Source organism: Lethenteron reissneri, chromosome 11 (assembly GCF_015708825.2).
Source record: "Lethenteron reissneri isolate LAM-NWPU_2019-01 chromosome 11, ASM1570882v1, whole genome shotgun sequence".
Lineage (NCBI taxonomy): Eukaryota > Metazoa > Chordata > Hyperoartia > Petromyzontiformes > Petromyzontidae > Lethenteron > Lethenteron reissneri.
The window spans coordinates 3,839,774-3,861,589 of NC_083789.1; the positions used below are offsets into that span (position 1 = coordinate 3,839,774).

Genomic DNA, 21,816 nt, shown 5'->3' on the forward strand with positions numbered 1-21,816 from the left:
CAAGGCACCACTTTTATGCTCGTATACCAGTTCTGTAAAAGTGATATGTTCTGTATAGAATACGATGGCTTATAAACGATTAATAGAGTATCGAGGCAGCATGTGGCTGACTGCAACTCATGTCGTGAACGTGTCTGAACATCGAGCCAGAGCTGCAAGAGGCCTTAGGATCTGATCTTAGGTTCCCACCAGAGATGAAAAGCAGGTTTTGTTTGTTTCCGTGTTAGCCAGTTTTACCATCTCAACACGGTCACCAGCGCCGACTGCATGGGAAGCCGTCGCAAATAAAAACAACAATAATTTGCAGCTGCAGTTCACGCAGTCATGACCCCCCACCCTCCAACACTCCCAGTATTGGGGGGGGGGGGGTTATTGTCAGTCCTGCGACACTCCGCCAAATGTTCTCTCACCTGCACAAAGTAAGACGGGGAGGATTGTAAATGCCGTGTTTGTGTAAGATCGCGGGGGGTCCAGGGAGTCGACGCTTTACTCTCAGAGCCATTGCGCCTCTGTGATCAGTAGCCAGTTGGGTGCCGCGTTACGTCCGAATGCACTCCGGTTTCGGTGAGTGCAAATCAGATTAGCCCTACCAGCAGGCGTGAACCTGCTTGATTCCTGATTCATAGCACGGTGGTGGTAGCGGTGGTGGGGAGTGGAATAACGGTGTCACCAGAAATCGCCTCTTGCAATGTGTCCTATCCAGCTTTCTTCAAAGGCGATGGAGAGTGGTGACGGTGCTGTAATAGCCACGAGGTCAAATCGACCAAACGTTCGTGAATTCGGAGGAAGCCGTCGCGCGATGAATTTGGTCGCAAGTCATTTGCCGAGGCTGTGCGCTGACGAGAGGTGCGCAATCACAGCGACGTAGGGGGGCCCAGTTTGTCCGAATCATCACCGAATTTCACGACCACTTGACGTAACTTCTATAGCGGCTTTGTCGTAAGTAGTCAAAGATTCATCTTCGTGGTTCTTTCGGTAAAGGCAAGTAGAAGGGAAATAATAAAATAAAAAATATTAAGCATTATTTTATTATTTCCCTTCTACGTGACTTTACCGAAAGAACCAAGAAGATGAATCCCTGCAGTCACGAAAGCTTTAAATCGAAATTCAGTCAAAGATTGATTTTAAAAAAATCTACCATGCAAACAATGTGCAAGATGGACCATTGAAGCATCCAAAGTGCTTGGAGGCTGTCCCTGAAACATCGTATGAATGCTGTGCACCGTGCCTTAGTCCTTCTCGAACGAGTGGAATACAATGAATTGCAAATGCACTAAGCATGCCAATCGATGGTACATTAATCTCCGGGTAAACATGAACTGAGATGCGTTGCGTTTGATTAACACGTCCGTGCATATTCTGGCAAAAAAAAAAAACGTTATACGAACGTCTGTGAAAAACGCAGAGCCATGTAAATCCCAAGCGGATATCCCACTGCGCGTTCCGTTTGTCAGTGCGGCGATCGACAAACACAGCCCCCCCCCCCCCCCCCCGCTTACATCACAGTTGTCTCGTTTAACGCCTGGCCTCGTTCTGAGCCCCCTTGGGCACGTTTGCATGTGTACGTAGCAGCAATGGGCGTAGCGGTGCAAACCCCCCCCCCCCCTTTCCCACCAAGGCAATTCGATGGTTCGTCGCGATTCAAGAGTCCTGATTCGATTAAAATCGTAGATTTTTTGTAAAATTAACACTGCTGAATGTAGCTGCCTCGAGTGGTTAGTGGCGGTGAGTTGGGGCGGGGTCATGTTGTACCCATTACGTACAACATATGTAACCCGCAAAAAATGTTGGTTTATTAAACTGGCAAATTTGATGTGTGGATTGTCAGCTGAAATAATGGGTATTAAATGATGAGTTTCGTGCATCATTACACCCTATAACATAAATGCACAGACACACATACCTTACACAAGTTTGGATGAGAACAATAATTGCCAAGGCATGCATTTCAACTTGGCCAGTCTCACCGGTATGATTCAACAGGGCCTTGGTATAAATACATTGTTGTTAGACATTCATGTCCATTTACCAAGGGCAAGACACGGGGACTGGAACTCTGTATTTGTATGTGGTTTTCCATTCACAATATTTATAATAATAAGTAGTTTCATTATCCAAGCACACGTCACTGAGTCTCAAGGCCCCTTTTCAAAAAGATTATTTTTGGGAATGTATTCAAATCATATTTTTAAAAGTATATTGTGTGTGGGATGAAACCACAGCACCCAGACAATACACCTGTACATGAGGAGGTAACAGGCAAGAATCCGCGAAGTTAGGCCCACGACCTACTTGCTGTACTGCATTCGACCGGTATTGCCACAGACGTGCAGGTGGGTGACCCACGTACGCTAGCGTCCCTGTGTGAGCCACCAACTCCCACCGCCACCTCCCTGTCGAAAGCAGCGAGGTGTGCACCACCTTGCCTGACAAAAAGTCTGTGAGCTGGATTCAAAAGTTCTCCCTACAAAGGCACTGCACTCTCAGCAAACTCCTTCATACGAAGATCATGCTCGAGTACTTTCAGCTTCATACTGTTAATATTTTTGGAATATTTTGTTTATATAAATATACAGAATATATTTTAGTTGCGCTGTCCATGTCACGTCAGAGACCAAAACGAAAAAAGGGAAAAGCTCAAAATGAGCGGTGTGGTCTTGTAATGGGTCCCGGAAAATGATGTCGTAGAACTACTTCTGAGGTCGGCCCGGTTGCCTCCTGTCCACTCCTTGTGGGGCACACAGTGTGCGTTCGTCGATAGAAGGCAACACAACTGGACGTTTTCAGTTCTCGGAAGTTGTAATATTCGGAATTATGCGAAGCACTTCATCCAATGCGATGGATTGTTTTTGAATTCATTGGTGAATTGGCAGAGACTGTCAACTTACTTACTATGCCTGAGAAACTGGTTTGATCACGGTGGGTGGAAGAAAAACCTGGACTTGTTCCCAGAATGCCAGCGAGGCCAGCATAGCGCTCCCTCGCTGGCGTTCAGAGCCTCTGCAAGCACTGGGCCATCATCTGCATCTTCACACTCGACGAGCCTCTGCGTTCACTCGATCTGGCAAAGGTTCACCGCGAAAAAACCTTCACGGCCACTCGCAAGCACCGACGTTCGCATCACCGGCAGGGAGTCAACGGCAGCCGCAACCCTCCACCACCATGTCCTGGTAGTTCTTGAGCACCACCTTCTCATACTCGTCCATGTAGAGCATGGAGATGGGGCTCAGCTCGGTGGGCACGCAGCACGCGCGCGGGATGCTCGCGTTCACCGAGTTGACGAGCGTCTGCACGATGGCGTGGTTCGTCGAGTTGAGGTGGTCGGCGAGCGGGAAGGGGCACTCGCCCTGGCAGAAGTAGGCGTTGTAGCCCGGCGGCGCGACGATCCAGTCGTCCCAGCCGACCTCGCGGAAGTCCACGTAGAGCGGCTGGCGCTGGCAGAGCACGCGCGGCCGCCGGCCGCCCGCGTGCCTCCCCGACGCCCGCCGGGACCTCGCCCTGGCCTCGCCCAACGTTCGGCCGCCCCTCCCGTCGTGGCCGTAGGTGACGAGCAGCGGCCTGAGCCGTGGCCACGAGTCGAGGTCCTCGGGCGGCGCGGCCGCCCGGCTCGCGCGCACGTGGCCGGCGTTGCCGCCGCCGCCGTCGTCGCCGTCGTCGCCGTCGACGGCCGCGTCCTCCCCGGGGGTCGGCAGCAGCTCGACGAGGAGGCCGAGGCTGGAGCCGGGCCGCCCGCCGAGCGCCCGTCGCTGGAGGGCGGCGCTCACGTCGAAGCTCTCCCAGCGCGTGGCGTTGTCGTGCACGAGCCGCGAGTCGAGGAGCGGCGTCGTCGCCGCCGCCGCCGCCGCCTCGTAGACGTTGACGCGGAGCGGGCGCCGCTGGGGCCGCAGCCGGGCCCGGTGGAGGCGCAACTCAGCAGCGTGCACCCACTCGTCGGCGGGGAGGCTGGACAGGTCGAAGACCAGGTGGTGGTGTTGGTGGTGGTGGGAAGACGATGACGACGCCGCTGCCGCCGCCGCCGATTCGCTGCGGTACGGCTGCTCCTCCAACGAATCTGCTCGCGCGCACGTGGGATGGGATCACTGGGTCAGTTTTTGTTGTTGTTGTTTTCAGACTCAGAATTTATATTGATGCTTGAGGAATCCGATGAGTTATAGAGCTCTTTTTTCCCCCACAAATGTCCAGTAGGGATGGGGGGGGTCAGAAAATTACTACAACAACATACAATACAAAAACACGATGGGAGTGCAAAGCATAGGCAAGGCTTTGATGAAGCAGCGTGGCCAGGAAACACCTTGAAAGAGAAGTGAGACTTGGACAAAAAGTGGACAGAACATTCTTGGCAGTGGGGAGACGTGCTCACTGTGAGTGCCCAGTCTACCCAGTGGCGGCTAAGTTCAGAATCCAATTGCCACTGGTGTCGTTGATGGTCAGAAATAGAACCTGAGGAAACTGGAATCATAAGACAGTGATATTTACAGATTTTTAAAGAAAAATAAAAATCGTAATTTATGCATATATTGCTTAGACTACATATACAGAGGTGTAGATGCAAACACACACACACAGACAAAGATTCCCTGTGTTGCCATAAAGATTGTTGGAGCAAGTCCTGTTAGTAAGCACTTAAAAAAGAGGCCAGTACCACAGATGAGTGTGCAGGTGTGGTCAGCATCAGGCCCGGCCACCTTTGTTTCCCCAGTACTGATGCCTCTACACATTGAATTAGGTGCTCGTTGAAGGCTGAGTCAATCTAGGGAAGGCCCAGGGCAAAGTCTGATGCCACTTGTGACTGATGCTCAGCTTACAGCTTCTCTCTTTGCCATTTTCTTCCTTCCTTCATCCCTCCACTCTGTCCCATCCCATTCCTACTCCTTCGTGATCCCTAAGTATCCCTCTATCACAGTCACTCATTCTTCAATCCTTGCATGCACCTGCGATCAAAATCATTCTCTCCCGTCACCAGTTGCTTAAACTACGTGAAGTGAATGCGCACTTTAAAAAAATAAAATTAGATTTGATTAGAATCACAGTTGTGTGCCAGGTTCATGTGCCTGTGTAATCGGCATGTTGAAACTGATGACATGCATTCAAAGAACACCGTATATATAGAGATATATATAGATATGTTTTACCAGGTCAGGCTCACTGAGCTCTCTAGCTCTTTTTTCAGAAGCGACCTGCCCACAAATTATAGCTCAACGAAGTGGCTTAGAATGTGGAAATGTATAGCAGCCAAATACTCTAACCGCATGTTTCTAAATGTGGAGGGAAAAACCTGAAGACCCGGCATAACCCAAAAGTCAGAAAACATTAGGTATAATACATATATTGACACTGGCATTAAAATATTTTAATAGTACATTTTTGAAGTTGATGTTTATCTATATTGAAATTACATTTCAAATGGTAAGAACATGTACTGAATAAAGTCAAAAATTAATTTGAAAGAGAACGCATGTATATGCATGCATACATTTTAACGGAAGTCAGTTTGAACATTTGCTAAAATCATTGAAATAACCCTATGTGCTTTGTTCCACTAAGTATAATAACCCTATGTGTCCTGACTTTTGGACTTATATATGACAGAGCAGTGCAGCAACATGCATTGTTGTACTGTGCTTCTATGCCCCCCATGCCGTCACCAAGCACGTTCAGATAACCCACACAACGTAAACAGGCCCTCATCCAGCAGTGGATTGACAAAAGCGCTCTAACATGCACATGCTCACCGCTGTACGTATGGAAAGGACATATATTATGCAGACACTACATTGTATCCGCGTTGTACAGACGCATGCGCTTTGACACACAGCTCGCTGTAGACCCCCGCTAGTAGCTTTAAACGTGTTTTTTTAAATGACAAACTTCTTTTTGTTGGACACGTCAATTGACTATAGCTGTGAAGGCACGTCTTTCAACGGGTTTTAATATGCATCAGACAGAGGCTGTTCACACAGAGGCCCGGCTATTTATTCAACACGACTCAAGCGCGAATCGACGCGTTTGCTTCATTGTAGATATGTATTGCATAGCACCGGGTCAGCCGCCTTTAAACAACAACAACAACAACAATAAGGTCCCATTCATTAGACTTGACAGTTGCACGGGCGTTACTGTGTCTGAATAATAGAACGTGGGGAAAATGTTGGCTTTTATAAGACTCCAACTCCTGCATGCTGTGGGTGCCAATGAAAACAGCGTCCTCTAGTGGACAAGACAATAGAATGAAATGTTAATTACATGCAGGGAGTAGACGTGAAACGTTATTTTCCACATACAGAACTCCTCTTATCCGCGGCTCTATTATTCCGCAAACCTATTATCCGAAACTCCTAATTATTCGCGGTGGCTGGAGGGACAGTGAAACCTTCGAAACGTTGCATGTCCACTACGCCTATCCGTCCTTGCAGGTCGATACAATGGGCAAATACCACTTAGTGAGAAGTGAATTGTGGGTGTTATTTTTTAGATATACTGGTCCCCGTCATCGGTTAAGGGCTGCCAATGGAGAAATGCGTGCGTCACAAATTGCTTGTGTGAGTGATGGCACACTTTGTTGACTCTTGAATGTGATTTCTGTATTATAAAGGGCCAGCATGGTGAAGTATGGTCAAATAATCCTCCACCATACGAACAGCTATGATGTGGGGGGCCCTCAACTATCCAGCCCTCATCCAGCAGTGGATTAACAAAAGGGCTGCATGTGTACATTATACAAGGAGCAACGTGTCCAATGAATTGGGCCCGCTTGTGTCTATCCGATACCCACTCACAATTACTCTGTTCATATTTTTCATGCCCAAAAGCATCATCGTCACTATCGGCAGCTGAAGCGGCATTCTCAAATCATCATCATCATCATACAATCATCATTGGCAATAGCAGAAGCATCATCATCCGTGCGTCCTTATTATCATCATCAGCAGCAGCAGAAGAAGCAATATTTGAACGCACATCAGCATTCTCACGGCATTAGTATCATCATTTTGGCGCACTCATTTGAACCGACAGTTTTCTGGAACCGCTCACAATGTTTTGAGTTAAAGACAATTTAACTCGTAAAGTAATTTGTTGCATATCCTGGCTGTAAAAAAAAATGTTTCGCGTGGTCGTGTTTAGTTACGCGTTTGTGACGGCTCCTTTTAAAAAGGCAAAGTTCGCAAACGGGTCGATGAGCGGTGGCGCAAGTGGTTAGCGCCCTGGTACAATGAACTCCGGTGATCCGAGTTCGATTCCCCACCAGTGCTCGCGTCCGTGGCGAGTGATTTTCGCTGTGGGATATGTGGTGGGCATCAGAGGGTAGTCCAACGATAATCAGTTGCTGCACTGCACTGTACTTCTGTGCCCCCCCCCCCCCCCGTCTAAGCTACCCCGCCTTCACCAATCGGCACTGACCAGCGTGGTGAAGTATGGTCAACTAACCTTGATGACCCAAACGGCGCGGTGAGGCCCTCATTTAGCGGTGGATCATACACGTGAGCTCTCACACCACTAGATGCCGCTATAGACGCCACGTACATTTAGTAATATCCGATATTTTTAATTCGACTTTCTCATGGACACATTTCGTGCGTGGGAATATTTTCCAGCGCTCAGCCCCGGACAGCTCCAGCTGTAATGAATCCCAGACTGCCCTGCGCTCAGTATGACGGGTTTACTCATCGGCAGATGCAACGAACACTCACTTGCCACAACTTGCACCACTGTCAACACCATCATCATCATCTGCAGCAGCAGCAACATCAGTAGCAGCAACAGCGTTCATTCCCAACTCCGCCACCATCATCACCACCACCACAACCACCATCGTTATAATTCGCGTTCGCAGACATGGCATCAATCTTAATCCTCTCGTTTTCGTTCTTTTATATCATCAGCATCAGCAGCAGCAGCGTGCTCAATCTGGCATCATTCGTTATTAAAACGGCTAGAGTATCCAATTAATGGACATCGTTATCACCCCCATAATCAGCAACCACAATAAGATTATTCTTAATCCGGCATCAGCATGGGCAGCATTGCCAAAGCACAATAAGCAGCATAACCATATCATCATGATCAGCAGCATTCTTTTAACCATCAGCAGCGTTCTTAATCAATTATTATGATCCTAATCATCATCAGTAGCAGGAGTAACAGAAGTAGTATCAGCAGCAGCACTCTAAATCCACCCGAATGACCATCACCAACCTTATCATGTCGGGAAAAGAAGAGAAAACAAGATTCCAACTCCACACATCAAGATCTGAAACCTGCTTTCTGTACTGCTTACAGGCACCTCGCTATCACTGCAGGCGAGTGTCTTGAGCGTGCAGTCTTGTCGTAAGTTGCTTTACCAGCACGCACCACTATTTTCAGCTTCGAAATTTGCTAAAAAAAATATGTATTCCTCTGGAGCGGTGGCGCAGTGGTTAGCGCTTTCCAATATGAACATCTGGCACCCGCGTTCAATTGTCGGACGCGACTATTATCAGTGACGAGTGATGTCTAAACCGGCCCTACAACCCACGCCCCAAATCCCTCCCTACACCAACCTGCACTGACCAGGGGGCCCTAGAGACCCCGAGTAGGATACAAATCGGGGGACCCCCCCTTATTCATGAGCTCTGCTATGGGATTCTCTGTCGCCAGAGACCTGTGGCGTGGTGAGGCAGGCATGCTCACAACAAACCTCGCGAATGACCGACAGAGCGTGGGGAGGGAGGCAGCCTTCGTCTCAGCGATTGATTATAACGTATGTACGTTGAACTCGATTTGAAGCTTTCGTGACTGCAGGAATCCATACTCTTTGGTTCTTTTGGTAAAGTCACGTGGGTAGAAATAGAATAAAATAAATCACGACGTTTCGATCGCGATGTTGTCCTGCTGTGTCGGTTCTGCCTGATGACGGCCGCTTGTGTTGCGATCGAAACGTCGTTTTATTCTATTTCAACCTACGGGACTTCACCGAAAGAACCGAAGAGTGCGTTGAACTTCTTTCGCACCGTACGTAGCCAAACCGGGATAATCGGAGGTACTCTGCGTTGAATAGGCGTTGGGGACAACACTGCACCAAGTGTTCATTGTCTAGCACTGAGGTGTGTCACCCATCGAGACATCCGTTATCTCGATGTGTTTTACATGGTGTAGAGTATACGTACGGGAGGACATTGCCTTTCTAGTTGAAGGTGATTTCACACTCTGTATGTCTTGATATACGAGCACACCATGATAAACACGTTGATGCGTGTGTGTAAAGTACACACACATTATACCCTGCCGCTTGTTATATATAAATTACACAGAGGTGGCTGACACGTTTCAAGGAAAGGATATTCAAAGTACTCGGGTGTCATTCTTTAATTGCTAATTCTGTTAAATTTATTCTATAATTCTACAGCTATATACGCGGCTAAGAATAATAAAGGCCCATTTTTTGGCTCATTGTTTTTTGGGAATATTTGTGATCATCACATTGCCAAAACATTTGACTCCCGCTCAAATATTGATGCAACAGTCGAGTTGTCATTGTTGCTATGTTGATCAATACTCTATAAAAATATTAAATATTGTTTGGTAGTTTTAGTTTTAACAAAATTCATTTCTTTAGAACTGCTTTTTGTGTTTAGTTTGTTAGTCCTTCCCCGCACCTACGATTAGCACGGTTTGGCTACATACGGCGCGAAATAATTTCAACATACGTAGCGTACAACATACATACCTGGCGTGTTTGAAAATTGAATATTATACTTTCTTGTATCGTGCCGATACTCGCAGAGTGAGTGTAATTTTGCATGCTGGCCGAGTCACATTTGAAAAAGAGCGAAACGGCTCCACGGACTTTACTCGGGGAAATAAACCTACGATGTCCGATTCCGCAGACCTCGAACGTGAAATGACACTATTTTATTTCGCATGAGACCATCTGTGCCTCTTTAGGGTCTATGTCTCCACCAAAGCAACATTACCATGCTTATCGATACACGGTGTTTATTCTGAATCTGCTTTATAATTACCTACGATGATAATTATTCATTTTTTTAAGTAAAAACACCCTGGGGTGTCTCATCAGAGTGCTCTATACCACGTTTCATCTTAAAAATTATAAACATTATAAAAGGAAACCCCCTAAGGTAGCGTGTCTCTGTGGGCGCAAAGGTGACAGATACAACAGTTGGGACGATCTGCATTTTTTTTTACGCGTAAACAAAAAAAAACCATGATAATTAGAAAACGAATTGCAATTATTGCATTCGACAGATACATCCTAGATATTTTATTTCCGCCCAACAGGAGCAATGCGATGCCCTTGATGTGTAAAGGATCGTGGCAATCTTTCGCCGAGCAATGTGGTGAAGAAATAAAGACGAACGACCGTCCCTCCACGTGCTTGTTCTCTATTCCATGAGCCAGTGGGCCTTCTGGACCACATGTTGACAACCGCGTTTGAGTTAAGAACACCTCTGAGTGCCCGTTCGATCTTCTGGGTCCTCATCAGCAGAGTCAGGCTTTGCTAAACCCTTTCTGTTATGCTACCCAAATCGTATACTGTTGCAAGAGAGACCCTACTGATATACACATATATTAATATTGTACATTATATATAATTAGGTTCATTTTGACCAACATTTTTGAATTTCCCTTTTCTTATATGCAAACATTTTTTTTTTTACAAAATGTGGAAGATAACAGCTGGCCGGCAGCCCTTCAAACCCACTTCCAACACCGCCGTGCATTACTCCCGCACGTGCGTTACGTGATATTGTCCGTCGTTAAAACGCATCTCACACTGCTGCCCCTGGCCGTGCTTTTCCACCTCCCCGGTCACATTACCCTCGGACCCCCAATAACCACCCCCCCCCCCCCTTTTACCTTCGTGGTGGAAGCCCCTCACTGTGTTGGCCTTGGCCGACGCTCGCTCCGCGAACCCTAAGTCGGATTCCAACTCTGACGCGGAGGCCGCTCGGGACCCCCCCGGGCCGGTCGACCCCAGCGCTGCGCTCTGCAGGAGGCGGTAGACGTCCACGAGGTACTGGGATACCGCCACGCCTGGCCTGGGCCTCGGTCGCCTCTTGAGGCCGAACACTTCCAGCAGCCGCGTCTCGAGGTCCTTTTGCAGGAGTCGTTGGCTCTCCGACGGAGCGGACGAGGCAGCGGCAGCAGATGATGATGTAGACGAGGAATATGTTTTGTGGGCACCGGCGGTGGCGGACGAGAACGCCGAGAGGGCTTGTGCGCCGCGTTCATCCTTGACGATGTCGACTCGTCCAAACGTCGATAAATCCATTGCCGCGCACGGTGGCAGTGTTGACGGCATGGTAATCAGCAGCAGCAGCAGCACAAAGCCGTGCCGAGACTCGCTCATCTTGAGCCCTTGCCGTGGGAGAGGCTGTGGGGCTCTCTCAACGTGGCGAGGAGCATGATTGCGCGCCCAAGGGGCACGCTCTTCACTGCGACGACGATGATGACGACGACGGTGATGATGATGATGGTGGTGGTGAGCAGGAGGATGCGGAGTGATGTACTCAGAGCAACACCCGGCTGAGATGACACGAGGGTTGTCGTTCCTGGATGGTCATCTTCACAGGAGTCCAACCGTGGATTTGAAGAGCAAAGCCAGTCTCCGCATCAACACGTCATGCTCGACCTGTGACATTTCAGACCAGAGTGCAATGAAGAGACGTTGCTCAATTCTGAGTTGAAGGGCCGTTGGTGTCTAAGTTAGGACATTGTTCGCAATAGTAATGTGGCATCAGAGTGATATGGCAATAATTTATTGATCCAGAAAAGCCTTATTCAGTTCAATTACCCAGGAAAGCCTTATTCGGTCTCAATAAATAAAACAATTATCAAGAATGTCCTGCATCAGAACGTTTAACCAGTTCCATTAATTTAATATGTTATATGTATGGCAGTTGCTGTGTGGTAGTTAGCAGTTACAACATTACTGAGTTGAATTATTTTGAAGATTGCTGTGCGTGTTTTTGTAAATCATTCCCTTGTTTTGCATCTACTATTGCTTCCACTTCATCATTATCATCATCATGTAGCCTGGTGGTGGTGGTGGTTACACACGCGGCCTGTAATCCAGCACCGTGGTGGCGGAGTGTTGGTGGATTGCACACAAACGTTGCAAATCTCACTCTTCACTCACTCTCACATTGGGGTGCCATACCACGGCTCGCCAGGAGAAGGCGGTACAGCAAGAGTGGACTAATATCATCTGTCCAATCTCTTATGGGGATAGAGTGTTTCCCCCTTGCATGTGTGTGTTCTGCAGGTGCTCTGGTTTCTCGCTAAATTGTCTGAAATATCTTAATATTGAAAAAACGCATACAATGCAGGACTCTCCTGGAAAACAAAAACGAGTCCTTGGCTTCCTGTGTGAAATAAGTAATTATTATTACCGTCAGCATCATAATTATCGTCACGCCCTGGTGAGAGCCCATTGAGATCAAAAAGTATCCTTTTCAAGTCACTTAAGCATGACAGTAAAAAAATAACAAGACAGCGTAAACAAGCAACGATTTCGAACAATATGAAGAGGAAGTGTAATAAAAAAAATGTTTTATCACAAGACATATCTCTTTGAAATAGTTAAAAAATATCAAGTTCAAAGAGTTAAATGATAGTACGGAATTTTAATTATCATAACTTTTTGCGGGCCTATTATACGATGTTTTTTAATGACTTTATTTATACGGGAAAACCTCCTGCAGACGTAGATGCCACTGGATCAACATGTTCTGATGTAGATGCCACCACCATCGTCTATTGCGCGGAAGTTAAACTTACGAGTCTCGGTCCGAACAGGCAACTGGACATACGGACAAGTTTGTTCGTATCTCTGAAAATGTTTGTAAATACAGGAGTCCCCGTAATGCCAAATTCTTTGGGTAATTTTCTCACACGGAGAGAGACCGGTGGTGTCCGGAGGAAGCCCACACAATGGGATAACACCGAATGTATGAACCGATCGGCCGTGAACCTACTTGCTGTACCACCTCTTAGAAACCCCTCGCCACCCATGAAATTCCACATTCCTATGGTGGGGACCATCTTACCCACACAACATTCAAATGTTGACGATTCACAGAGCAATATCTATTTTATCGACCCTGGAGAGCTGACACTATGATGGGTTGAGTCGATCCCAACTGAGAATTGAGAGTGACCCCATTGTCAGTTGGACAACATAACCGCAGCGCCGCCCATCTGAGCCGATGCTTATTCTTTCCATCACCATCAACGTTATTCTATGCACTGCTCGATGAAGGTCTGCCGACTCACGCCCTCGCCATCCTTGACGGTTCACCACTGCAACCATCCATCTCGCCCCTTCCTCGGGAACTGAACCCATCGCTCCACCACGACGGTCATCAAGCGAACTCCGGTCATCCTCACAGCGGCTTTTTTTGATCGTCTTGGTTCAACGGCGAGCCATCGTGACCGTCTGTGGATCGCTCTTCCTTCCGATATTAGGAAGCCACTGGGGCTATGCACGTTCGAATCTAGACTGAAAACTAATTTCTTATTAGAACTGCTTTTTCGTGTTTAGTTTGTTGTCTTTCCCTCGCACCTTGGATTTTCACGGTTGGCTACGTACGGTGCGAAAGAATTTCAACATACATACATGCATGGTCGTCTCCCCGCGGATGCGTTTCCCACCTTTGGCTGCGATTCCATCATCAGTTTTGTGCTCTGGCCGACTGTTTTATAGATATATACAGTACAGTATATAGATAGGCCCTACGCAATACGTCAACCTCTAAGCCCTACTCTGCATTCCCACACCCACCTCTCTCTCTCTCATTAGCGCTGATATTGGACTGGTTATCATCCGCCCATGCCCACGGGGCACACCTCACTCCACGTGCAACCCTGCCCTCCCTCACCCACCGCAACACACAAAGACAAAGACACCCCGTATAGCCTGTTTGGGAGCACGTGCTGTTAGCGAGTACACGACGGGGGTGGAGTGGGAAGCACGAAGCCAGGCCGCCTTTGTCTCCGCAGTGACGATGTTTTTACACACCGCACCAGCTACTCTTTTGAGGCTGAGTCGACTTAGGTGAGGCCCAGGACCGGTTCGGATACTCGTCACTGGGGTTGGCCGTTCGTAGCGCAACGCGCTAACCGTTACACTACCGCTCCCCACACCGCAACACGCACACGCACGTGTCACGAACCCACACACACACACCGACCAATGCGTCAAATCGGACGTTCAACTGAGCGCTCAGTCTTATTTGTACATCGACTACGACTCTCTGTAAATCCACTGCCGGATGAAGGACTCCCAACGCCGTGCCTTTCGTGGGAGTGTGTTTGACCATACATGACCACGCTGGAAAGTGCCGGTTGATGACAGGGCGTCTAAGCCCAGGACCGGTTCACATTATTACTAGTCAGTGATGTGAGCCGTGGTCGGGGATCAAACTCGTGCGGCTGAGTGTCTAGCGCATGCTTCTCTCGCGGGCTTCCCTCGCTTCCATCGGATTTCATCATCATACTACACGGGCGGCGAATTACTTGGTTCACCGATGATGGAGATCGTGTGCATATACCGTAGCTATTTTGTGATCAGCACTGAGACCTGGAAGTGACACTGCTCTGTGCGAGAAATAAAATCAACCTCCGAGCGGTAATTTGCATAGGCCCAGATGCCATATTTGTTAATGTTTGAGTTTAATTCTCAATAAGCATAAACTCGAGTAGAGCGTGTGTATATCAAATGTTGGCTTATATATATATAATTTTACAATATCATTCGTGGCGCATGGATCGTATAGCAAACCACTGTAGTCTGCGTTCTTTCAAGGGCAGAAGGAAGAGCAAGACGACACCGAGTCTCTTCTGGAGCCCTCTCGTGGCTCGCAGACCTCAACGTTGCCATTGACCCACCACCTGAACGTACGGGCGCATGCAGCAATAGAAAGAGACCTGATCGTCGATGCAACGCGCGACAAAGTTGGCTGAGTTCAAATCCCGAGTCAGCTCATCGCATTTTCCGCTGCTCCCCCATGGATCGACACGTGCGAGTAATCTATATTGCTTTCGACTTAAAATTTTCGTAAATTGCTTTGTAGGGATTCTACAGTCGGTGGTCGTTTTACGGAAGGGCTGAGCCAATTGCTGTGCCAACGTGAAATTTCCACCAAATTTGTGATACAGGAGACTCGACGACTGTGGCTGCCCTATGGCAGTGCATGGTGAGTCGGAAGAATCCCCTTTAAATGTTGAGTTTGATTACGTAAATAAACTAGTACGCAGAAGTGCACAATATCAGCGTGCATATTACAGCTGTTATACAATAGCGCCAACACAGACGTACTGACTGGTCTCGTATTAAGGTGCACTGTTAATGCCCGAAGTTCAGGGAGGTACGTGAAGGCACCTTTAGGATCCTCTTGGCCTTTTGTTAATTCCCGAAACCCAGAGAGAGGCAAAAGTAATTTTAGAATTCCTAATGGCAGAGATTCTCGGTGTAGAACAAAGCACCTTTAGGATTATTCAGTTCGTTGTTCACGCTCGAGGCGAGGCAGCCACAGTGTCAGACACAGCTCATGCAAGCACGTGTCACATCCGAGCCCACGGTATCCCGCAGTAATATTTTTTTAAGTTTGAACAAATTGGTCAAAAACGGTGCGTTTCGAGCTACGCCCGTTTCTTCGTCGCGCATAAAAAACGGCTATACAGCAGCACGTGCTTTTGAGAAGTGTCATTGCTTGAAATGTTGCCATATATTTCACGTATAAGTGCAGTGTTATTGGAGAATGTGTCAAGTTTTTGTTTATCTCCGCTTGTGCACGATTACCAACGCAGTGTCACCAAAATAATTTGTTCAATCTCCACAAGGCAAACTGGCTACACGTGTTCCTAATAGGCGCTGCTGCAAAGCCGTGTTCAATACATGCGAATTAATATTATCATTTGCAAGTTCAACTTTACATGTAGAGATTGGTCGCCGTGAAGGGAATGTGGAATTGCAATAACGTATTCAGGATTGCCAGTATAGATTAACCTGTTTCGTTGTGTGTTTTAATATGAAATCATAATCGGGGCCGGTCGTGGTCATTCCACTGCTGGATGAAGGCCTCTCCAAGCCTCCACCATCTCACGACCCTGCGATGTGAATCATCCACCGAGCATCTGCGCATGAGCTGATGTCATCAACAAGCACTCTGCGAGGATAGTGGACTCGAAGCAGGCTCGCGGCTATAAATGCTGACGGCCGGTAGTCAAGGATAATGACTGAGTGGTAGTCGAGGGGAACAGGGGACGAGCTTGATAGGACGTCCGCCAAGGAGATAGAGCGATTTAAAAAAAACTATAAACTATTTTTTTATTTTACCAGGTAGCTCAACGGAGTGGCGTATCACATGGAAATGTAGAGCAGCCGAACACTGTGAACGCGTGACGTTGATTCTAAATGTGGAGGGAAAAACCGGAGGTCCCGGAGAAATATTCTCGTGACCACGTGGAGAGGAACATGCAAACTCCAAATATACAGCAGCAGGCGTCAGGGTCGGAATCGAACCCACGACCTCCTGCACACCAGGCGAGGTAGTCAACATCCCGCCACGTGCTAGGGGAATTGCTGCATCACATGATCGTAAATGATGCCGCTTATTTGTCGAGGGACGCCTTTAATCCAGCGGTGGATTGATCACGCCTGATGAAGAATAGATGATAACTTACGCAACACTGTGGTTGGAGCTCTTTGAAGTTTGCGCGATTCAAATCTTGATTGGTGGGTCGGCTCAGCCCCGTTTCATCCCTCCGAGAGGGATATAATAAGTAACGCTTAACAATAACTTCCTTTATTTGTCCAGGAAAGACTCAACAAGTCTCAGAACTCATCTTGCAGGATGTTCCAGATTTGGGATGTTTCTTTTTTTCGCCAATTCCATGCGTGAGTGTTGTTTGACCGTCAGAGTAAAACAACGAGTGCCACTTTGCTTGCTTTGTGGGAAACCACAAGCAGATGCTCCCCATGCAAAGAACAGACTCGACCCCATCACGGCAATGTGGAATCTTCGATACCTTACTCAGGACCTCCCCAACCGAGGTTACGCAACTTCACCAATATTCCGAATAACATGAAGATGAACGCCGCTGTATCTATATATACACACACACACGTTACCTCTAGCGGGGAGGAGCGGTGGCACAGTGGTTAGCGCACTGCGCTTATTAACCCGGCAACCCGAATTCGATTCTCGACCACTGCTAACATCAGTGGTAACGTGATATCATAACCGGTCCCACCCCGCCCTTCCCCCCTCACCAACACGCACTACCCAGCGTGGTGAAGTATGGTCAGATTATCTTCATGACCGACTAAGGCAGGCGTTCGTTCAATGGTCGATTGATATAATAAGTGGAATTCGTCTTGATTTGAAGCTTTCGTGACTGCAGGAATCCATACTCTTTGGTTATTTCGGTAAAGTCACGTAGGTATAAAGAAAGAACCAAAGAGTAAGCGGAATTAGTTTAATGTGTCTAGCTGAGTGTGTGAGGGGAGCGGTGGTGCAGCGGTTAGCGCGCTGTGCTACGAACCCGGCCACTCAAGTTCGATTTCCGCTCACGGGCAACACCAGTGACGATTATCTGAACCGGTCCTAGGCCTCCCCTAGATCGACTCAGCCTCAAATGAGTACCCGGTGCGATGTGTAAACATCGCCACCGGGGAGACAAAGGCGGTCGGGCGTGGTGCTGGCCACCCCAATCCCATCGTGCGCCGTGCCGGCTTTCATAAGGTGCTCGCTAACAGCACTTGCCCCAACAGTCTGTTAAGGCTACACGGCGGGGAGAGGGATATTTGTCTTTGTACGTTCGTGCTACACACACACACACACCACTGCAATACGCACATGCCGAACACACACTGCCACAAGACACTTTTTTTTGTAACTCGGCTCAAGAACGCACGCCCACGCACGGCACTCGGGCTCCTAAATATATTCTGTCATGTGTAATTATTTTTTAATATATATTTCCCACCACCACCACCACCACCACCCTCCCCCCTATCCCCTAACCACACAATGCAAACCACACAGAGCCGGCAGTCCCAAGTCACGCAAACACACATGGCACTGCATATCGCATTATATTATCGTTGTTAACCGCGGTTGAAACACAAAACAAAAAATAGACCTCCCAATGTTATTAGGTGTGGCGTGCCTGTTAACGACACTAATAATACAGCGTGATCCATTTATAGATACACCACTGTCTAAGAACGGCTGTCTTCTCAACAGGTGATTTTGATCGAAAGCTGCACTGTGAAAGCGATGTCTCGGTATCTTAGGGTCGAGTGTTTAAGCGATGTAAAGTGTGCACGTGTAGAGATTGGTGAGAGACGTGTCGAGGAGTTGACGTCAAATGCCGTTTTCTCTTTTAATTTATCCCCCTGTTATATTAGTGGGGTGTCGGTAAGTGGATCGCCCCATCTATATATGTAGTAATCTTAGTCCGCATTGAGGTCTATGATATAAAACAAAACCGTATATCCACGCCCGAACGCGGCTTTCGCATAATATCCAAAGCAATCCCTTAACCATTGCTACGAATTCCACATTCCCATGGCAGGACAAGTCCACCCACGCGAAAGCTCCCCTGAATTCTTCCATTCAAAATAATATCCTTGGCTCTAGTAAAGTTAAAGCATACGCAGCGCTAATTTCACACACGTGTGGATGTGTGTGTGTGTCAACGTGTGATTCTGTGCGTGTCTTTGCCCGTGTCGAGTGCTGTTTTGTTGTTGTTGTTGTTGACGTACCTTGTCCAATGCAGGGCTTTGATGGTTCAGGGTCTGATGCCACAACGACAGCGGCGAGTGCCTTAATATTGACAGGGGGCGCACGTAGCCACGGCGCACCCGTGCGTGCGTGTGTGTGCAACTCGAGTGCGCTCAGACTCCGTGAGGTTTAAATACAGCCCCCCGCTAACACGAACTGCCCGTGGGGTGGAGGCAAAACGTGTAGGTGGCAGGAGGGGAGAGCCACAAGAGCTGCGCCGGGGTTGGGTTGATGGAAGCGGAGAGAGAGAGAGATGATGACGACGATTGGATGCCGCGAAACATCACGCACGCACGCACGCGCGCAAAGACAAAGGTCCCCCGTGTAGCCTCGACAGGCGGGTGGGGCAAGTGCTTGCTCGCGAGTAGCAGCAGCAGCAGCACCTATGGAAGGTTGGCATGGCAACACGAGGTGGGAGTCACCGTCACCACCACCATCACTACCACCACGCACATCCGTCTTTGTCTCCCCACGTGGCGATGTTTTTACACGTCGCGGCAGGTACTCACTTGAGGCTGAGTAGACCTAGGGGAGGCCCAGGGCCGGTGCAATATAATCGTCGCCGGTGTTGGGCGCGAGCGGGAATCGAACCCGCGCAGTTGTCGCTAACTGCTGCGCCACCGCTCGCCCCACGCATCTCCCACTCTCTCTCTCTCAGACACACACAGGCACACAGGACACACACACAGGACGCGCACACACACAGTGGGCGGTGCAGGAGTGCTTAGCATAATAATTATAGCGCTCATTCACACAACCTGTCGGGGATTGTTATGGGCTGGCGCTCCGAACTTGCCGTGCGTAAAGTCGCGGGTTCCATCTCCAGGCGCGGCAGTTAAAATTAATGGGCAGATTTCTTCAAAATGCCTCATCCCACCGTCACCTCCGCCGCCCACCCCACTCACCCATCGCCGTCTCTGTCCACCCAGCAGATCGTCAGGTCGCAAAATGCCCTCTGGGAGTTCCCCCGGAACGCATGTCCCTGTCGCCAGCAGTGGAGTGAGCAAAGCTATTGCAAGGCTGCACCTTGACCCGATTCACACACGTGCTGTGTGGGGTGGGACGGTGATTCGCGCGCTGCGCTGTGAACCTGGCCGCACCAGTTCGATTCCAGGCCACGGCCAACATCGGTGGAGAGAGTTTCATCTGAACCATTGCTGGGCTGTCTTGCCGTCTTTGTCTCGCATCGACCAGCGGGGTGAAGTATGGTCAAAATATCTAGTTGTGGATCGACAAAAGGGGCTGTACGGTTGTTTTGTGTGTGCTTGTTTGTAGGTGCACTACTCGGCCCAGAAAGGGTCGTGGAGTTCAAATCCAGGTCGTATCGTTCATGGGAGTTGTTGGACCATACTTCACCACGCCGGTCCGAGCGGGTTGGTGACAGGGGCTGTTATGGTGAATTCGCGGTTTGGTTCAAATATTTACTGTAAACAAAACTTTCGAGTCGCGACTGATGTTCGCCGCTAACCGGGAACGGAACGTATTTCGCCGGATTACCAGCGCCAAAGCTCCACGCGATTAAACGAGAATGTTGTCACGCTATAAGAAGTGACGTCGAGATGTTCCCGCGGTGGCAATGTGGCATTTCTAGGAATTGACATGACCATAATTGAGACAATACATAAAAAAAAATGTAATGACAAAGTGTAAGGAGCCTATGCAGACCAGCCTGTTGTGACGCGGGGTACATTCAATTAAAATACGAATTTATATAAAAAAAGACCGAAATTTGATTCATCATCATCGTCACCACCCATGATCAAACCACTGCTGGATGAAGTAAGTCCCCCCAAAGCTGTTGGCCTTTCTCACCGTCCTGGGATGGAACGATCCACCCAGTACCTGCACTAGAGCTGATTTCATTACTCCATCTCCGCGAAGTACGTGCTCTCTCTCTCCCTCTAAGACGTGCCTCTCCCTTTGCTCCAACTCTCGCGTTATTCTAGCCCACTGGACATCATCCGCACATGCGATGTTGCTCTGCCCAGGCCCACTGACTCTTCTTAAACAGTCAAAATGATGTCTTTAATCTGTGTATGTTCTCGAATGCCATACGTGTTCCTCTCGTTGTCTCTTAATGTAATTCCATGGAAGAATGACATCTATGCATAGGCTTATTTAAACAAGGAACATAATACTATTTGGTTCTTTCGTTAAAGTCACGTAGGTAAAAAATAATAAAAGTAAATTATTTTTTTGGGTGGATCGTTACATCCCAGTACCTACGTGACTTTACCGAAAGAACTAAAGAGTATGGATCCTTGCAGTTACGAAAACTTCAAATCTAAAAGGAACATAATATATGGTCAAGAAACGTTCTTTTCTTAAGCAGTCAAAATTATATCTTTAATCTGCGTATATCCTCCAATGCTACACGTGCTGCTTTCTCCGTCTCGTAATGTAATTCTAGGAAGGGATGACATTCATGCATGAGATAATTTAAACAAGGAACGTAAAATACGGTGCAATAAACCAACAAAACAACAAGTATGATGCCTACTTTTAGAACAGGTTGCAGAACATTAATCGTCACCATCATCATCATCCAAGCCGTTGGAAGCATTCATCGACCGATCTGATCATTTACTTCACACCTGCAACCCAGCTGATTTCACTGCTCCGTCTCCACCGTGGACGTATCTCCCAGGTGCAGCCAACGGAGGGGACGACGATAGCCACTTCCGTGCCCTCGTCTAGGAGGTCGCTTTCCTTCTTTTCTACATCTTCTTGGTTCTTTCGGTAAAGTCACGTAGAAGGGAAATAATAAAATAATAATAAATTAACATAATAAAATACAATAATTGTATTTTATTATGTTTGATTTTTATTATTATTGTATTCTTTCCCATAATAAATTCTTGTATTTTATTATGTTTTATTTTTATTATTTTATTATTTCCCTTCTACGTGACTTTACCAAAAGAACCAAGAAGCTGAATCCCTGCAGTCACGAAAGCTTTAAATCGAAATTATTTTCTACAGTTACATGCTAATTTATCACGTTAAAATCACTAGCCCCGGCCACTTC

At 47.9% G+C, this 21,816-nt stretch overlaps 1 protein-coding gene across 1 annotated transcript; it reads right to left on the reverse strand.

Annotated features, from left to right (window-relative positions):
• Positions 1–1,605: 1,605 nt before the first annotated feature.
• Positions 1,606–18,890, reverse strand: LOC133341296 (bone morphogenetic protein 2-like). Its single transcript, XM_061549814.1, has 3 exons — positions 18,770–18,890; positions 10,855–11,629; positions 1,606–4,051 (listed from the first exon to the last, which is right to left on the reverse strand). The coding sequence occupies exons 2-3, from the start codon at positions 11,345–11,347 to the stop codon at positions 3,135–3,137; spliced, it is 1,410 nt and encodes a 469-aa protein (XP_061405798.1). The 5' UTR covers positions 11,348–11,629; positions 18,770–18,890; the 3' UTR covers positions 1,606–3,134.
• Positions 18,891–21,816: the final 2,926 nt, after the last annotated feature.

What these genes read in the sequence shown, in the direction of transcription:
- LOC133341296 (XM_061549814.1), bottom strand. Translation starts at nt 11,347, where the DNA reads ATGAGCGAGTCTCGGCACGGCTTTGTGCTGCTGCTGCTGCTGATTACC. An exon ending in GAGGGGCTTCCACCACGAAG is followed by an intron (nt 4,052 to 10,854) that starts GTAAAAGGGGGG and finishes GCGCGCGAGCAG; the next exon opens with ATTCGTTGGAGGAGCAGCCG.